Source organism: Cajanus cajan, chromosome 6 (assembly GCF_000230855.2).
Source record: "Cajanus cajan strain Asha chromosome 6, NIPB_CcT2T_4, whole genome shotgun sequence".
Classification (NCBI taxonomy): domain Eukaryota; kingdom Viridiplantae; phylum Streptophyta; class Magnoliopsida; order Fabales; family Fabaceae; genus Cajanus; species Cajanus cajan.
In genome coordinates this window covers 23891793-23896854 of record NC_138522.1, presented here as the reverse complement: position 1 = coordinate 23896854, position 5062 = coordinate 23891793, and the positions used below count along the sequence as shown (strand labels likewise).

General features: G+C 39.3%; 1 protein-coding gene across 2 annotated transcripts; it reads right to left on the bottom strand.

Moving 5' to 3' along the window:
* Nucleotides 1-269: 269 nt before the first annotated feature.
* On the bottom strand, nucleotides 270-4770 carry LOC109791307 (zinc finger BED domain-containing protein DAYSLEEPER). 2 transcript variants are annotated; one of them, XM_020350589.3, is made up of 2 exons: nucleotides 4550-4770; nucleotides 270-3572 (listed from the first exon to the last, which is right to left on the bottom strand). In XM_020350589.3, exon 2 carries the CDS (start codon nucleotides 3558-3560, stop codon nucleotides 396-398), a length of 3165 nt encoding a protein of 1054 aa, XP_020206178.2. In that variant the 5' UTR covers nucleotides 3561-3572; nucleotides 4550-4770; the 3' UTR covers nucleotides 270-395. The 2 variants fall into 2 exon arrangements, with proteins under 2 accessions (XP_020206178.2, XP_020206179.2); XM_020350590.3 differs by having other exon boundaries at nucleotides 4560-4770.
* Nucleotides 4771-5062: the final 292 nt, after the last annotated feature.

Below are 5062 nucleotides of genomic sequence, written 5' to 3'. Positions count from 1 at the left end.
AATTTTCAACAAAAATGATATAAAAAAAATTGGGGCGCGTGTTAATCAATTGCCTTAATATATTGCTGGTTCTCAAGCGCAGTGAAGCCCAATCCAATTATCTGCCACTACTAATTAGATATCCACATAACACATTCCCATGTTATGTTCCTCATCACCTTCCACCAAAAGACAGGATCAAGCAATGGAGAAATCATTGCTATAATTTGAGCAACTAACATTAAAGCTATCAAATGTAATCCAAAGGCACATTCACAAGAATTATAATGTAAGACTGAAGCTATTGTAGAAACTACATTTACGCGTTGAATCATCCAAATTAACGTACTGTACTCTAATGGAGAATTCAAATAAAAATGCACCAACTACATATATATAATACAAGGTATAAGAATCTAAAATATCATTTGCACAAGCGCATTAGACGCTTCAGGTGTTCCATACTGCATCCAGTCCTTAGCACATACAAGGGCCTCCACAGTCTCTGGCCGCAAGGAAATTCGATACCGATCCATCTCTTTGCTTTTTGAATAAAACACAGAGTCAGGAGCAACCGTAGAAACCGGAACAGATAATATATCCCTAGCCATCTTGGAAAGAGTAGGGTACTTGAGTTTGTTTAGCTTCCACCAACCCAAGACGTCAAATTCTGGCACGCGTGGCAACAACGATTCTTCAAGATACTGATCTAACTCAGACTTCATATGTTGGCTAGTAGTTTCCTTGATGTAGGCATCAAAATCTGTAAGACCATTATCTGTCAACACTGGGGATTCCTCCATCTTACTGTGACTTCCAGCAACCCCATCTTCAGCATAGGCCGGCGTTAGTGGCAGCGGAAGGGCCACGTACTCATGAAACAGCTCGTGAATTCCATCATCCACAGTCTTTATATACACATGAGCATCATCGCCGTAGATTTTTGTGAAACTGAACTCCACAAGCTTCATCTTGAAACGAGGGTCCATCACTACTGCAAGCGCCAACACCAGACTACACTCTCTCCAATACTTATCAATCTTTTCCTGCATAATTTTATTAAGCCTGCTAATGAAGGGGTCTTCACTCGTAACTGCACGAGTTGCATCTAACTGCAATTTCCAAACTTCATGAAAGAAGGTAATAGCAGTGGGATGAGTTGTTGTAGTAAGAATGTTTGCTGCATCAAAAAGTGGCTTCAAGTAGCTACACAAGATCTCAACCAGCTTCCAGTCCTGCATAGATGGGGCTCCCTTGTAATCAGGATCAGAAGTGTCCAAACAAGAAAAAACTTCCTTCAACTCAGAAGCTGCAACAAGCATTTCATACGATGTATTCCATTGGACTTCGTCATCAATAAAAAGGCTCCTTTCACTGGGAACCTGAAGATGCTGCTTCAGCTCCAAGAATTTTTCCTCGTGTGATTCTGAAGTCTTCACATATTTTACACTATCACGGATTTTCGTGATCAAGTCTTCTGCAGAGCCCAACAAGTCCTTCGCAACACTGCTTAAAGTACGGGCAATGCAATTACCAACTAGCAACTGACCATTGAGGATAAGTGGATTCTTCACAGAGAGTAAAGATCTGAGATTTTCAAGGGCAGCATTACTCAGTGCCTGATTACAAGTGACAGAAAAAAGTCTACCCTCCAACCCCCAATCAGAAAGGCAAACAGCTACAGCATGGCTGAGTGCAGAATCTGAATCAGGATATGGTTCCATTACAACATTGAGAATTCGCCTTTGCAACTTCCAATCATGATCAACAAAATGTCCTGTAATAAATACATAACCTAAAGATTGACTTGATGTCCAGATGTCCAGTGTCAAACAAACACGTCCAGGTAATCCCTCAATATACTTTAAAATGTGTTGTTTTTCCATCAGGTATGTTGCAACACAATCTCCTTGGATAGAATTAAAGGTCACCATTTTGAACTGAGGTTGCAGATTTTGAACAAATGCAACAAATCCCGGATGCTCAACCATGTGAAGGGGGTAATCATGCATAATGATCATTCTAGCAATCTCATGACGGCATTTATCTTGATCAAAAATGATGTAAGGGGTACTCGGGGATCTATATCGTCTTTTAGGTGTATCACTAGCATTTCCAGTCCCACTTCCCCTAGTTCGTGCAGTATATGGGGTCAATTGATTATGGTCATGGTTGCGTAGAAGAGCTGAGCAGGTCCCCTTGGCTATGTGACGTTTGAGATGGCTGGTGCCAGCAACTTTTGAACCTGTACTGTAGGCAAAAGTTTGAGCGCATTGCTTGCAGCGTGCCCTTCTACATCCAGGACTGACTGTTTCTATTGTGAAGTGTTCCCAGACTATAGACTTCTTTTTCCTCCGCTTAGTAGGCTGTGTTTCTGGGATACGATCCTCATTGCTCAGCGGTGTCTCAGCATTTATTATCTCGTAGCTGGGTATGGCATCAGAAATGGTCAATTCATAGTTTGGTTGAGAATTAACCATCTGATTGTGGTGCATTGTTTCACTATTTTCGAGCTCATAATGAGGCAGGATTTGGGAATTGACCAGCTGATCATGGGACAATGCTTCAGAGTTAGATAGCTGATTGTATGATAATGCCTCAGACTGGTTTGCATGGTTGTTTGGCAGTGTTTCATAATGGGTCAGATGATCATGATATATTACTTTGATGTCTGTGAGATGAGTATCTGCTAGTGGTTCAGAATTGGGTAGCGGTTCTGAATGAGGTAGTGATTCAGGTTGAGGCAGCTGATCTTCAGGAATCATATGTAGATTTGTGAAGTGATTATCAGGACCAGTTTCTGAATGGGAGAGCTGATTGTTGGAATCTGTTGTGGGATTGGCCAACTCATTTTCAGGCAGAGGTTCTGACATGACCACATCATTGCATGTCTGAGTTGTAGGCATGTTGGTGTCATTGTTGGGCTGTCTCTCAGACATGACCACCTCATTGCTTTGCTGAATTTCGTGCTCGATACCCTCATTGCCTTGCACAGGTTCAGACATAACGATCTCACTACTCTGCTGTGTTTCAGATATATCCACATCATTACTAGTCTGTGTTTCAGAATTATACATGGCATGGTCTGGTAATGCCTCACTATTCACCTGCTGGTTACTGGGTTGAGAAGCCGTTTTATGAAGAGGTGCTTCAGAACTAACCAACTGACTGTCAGATAAAGCTTCAGAGTTGGTTGACTGAATGGTGGGTGGCGCCTCAGAATTAACTATCTGACTGCTCTGTGAGGCCTCAGCATCATCTGGCTGGTTGCTGGTTAATGATTCACAATTCTCTGGATGGTCATTTGCAGGTTCTTCAGAGTTGCCCAAATGTTGGTTGGGTAATGTTACTGCTTCTTCACCATTAGTAGGCAGTGTTTCAGAAGCAGGAAGTTCCTTGTTATGTTGTGTTTCCAAATTGGACAAATCTTTGTTCGGCTCAGACTCAGACTTTTCCAAACTACTGTCTGGCAGTGTTTCAGACTCTGCAAGATCATTGCTGTGTAGAGCATCAGTACCAACTGGATCCTTTTTCACATCAGGAGTCACAGCCTCTTTGTCTTCTTCGAGGGTATCAACCATCCTGCTTCACACCTGGAAGAAAAAGATACTAATTATTAATAGTTAACAGTGAATTACAATCAAGAAACGTTTTCCAGATACACATATTATGGATAAAGTACTACAGATCAGAAGAAAACAGTCATATGTTTATTGCATCAGGTATAAATGCAAAATACACAGGATTCAGACCAACACAAACATTTCAATTACATTAGTCCATTAAGCCTGGCACTGTCAACATATCCAAATAATAATTGGGCCAACAAATGAGTTGGGTAGGCCCAAGCTCAATCAAAATAAGAACATCTGAAATATTCTATACCACTCAAACATTACCATTTGTAAATTTTACATTTCATGAATAAAATATTACCCAACTATTAAAAACTATTTGCTTATCTTTTCTCCCTCTTTTCTATGTTATTTTATTTTTAAAACATTAAAACATTAAAACATTAAAACATTAAAACATTAAAACATTAAAACATTTTTCATATATTATAATAACATTTATAAGTATAGAGATCTCCCTAAAGGGAACCCAGACTTGTACATTATTATAGTGTTGTCCTTTCACTATTCCTTATGAGGAACAGCTAAAGCGAATTGCCTGAGTTGTAATTCACTAACAACGAAAATCATACTAAACGATTCGTAGAAGCACTATCAACAGAACTCACATGAAAATTACTATACATGTTCTTCAATAATTTAATGGATAGAACAGAAAGTACAAATTAAAATAAATAAATAAAACAAGAAATTACATCAATAGACGCAACACAGGGATCGATCTAGCCAATATCTCAGATTAGGGAAAATCCTATGGATAACAACATAGGAATCATGTAAATAAAAAATTAATTAAATTCAGTGAAATCACGCTCTGTTATTTTTTTTTTAATTTTATTTCTGCATAGCAGAATTTATTTCGAGAATCGTTAAAACACAGAGAAATACGAAATTTTGAGCCAAAGAGAATGAATAAGGAGGGGAAAAGGATTAACCAGCTGTTACAGTGAAAAATTTAACGGCGGAGACGCCGATGGACGGAGCTGGAAGCGGAAGCCCGGAAACCGGTCCTCGGGCTTGACGGGGTTGGAAGCGGAAGCCCGGAAAGCGGCCCTCGGGCTTGACGGAGTGAGATCTAGGGTTTTGGCGAAAGAGAGAGAGATTTGGGCTTTGGAACCAACCCGAGAAGGTAATTGGACCTTAGATCTGATTTCTGGTGGTTTGGTTGGGACGAGTAAACTTCTGAAAACATTTAAAATAGGGTTTTACTTTTGGATTTCGTATTTGGACTCCCAGGTCCATTATTGTTGTTTTATTATTTTTATTTTTATTTATTTTTAAAAATAATTGTATTTTGGTTTGAATTTTAGGTTTATGTTTGTCTTCCCATGCCTTAGCCCACCCCATTATGAATGAGAGAGCTTGTGTTTGTTTTATTTAATTATTATTATTATTATAATATTTTTGAGAATTTAGAAAGAAGGAGTTGCGAGCATGGGTGAAAATAG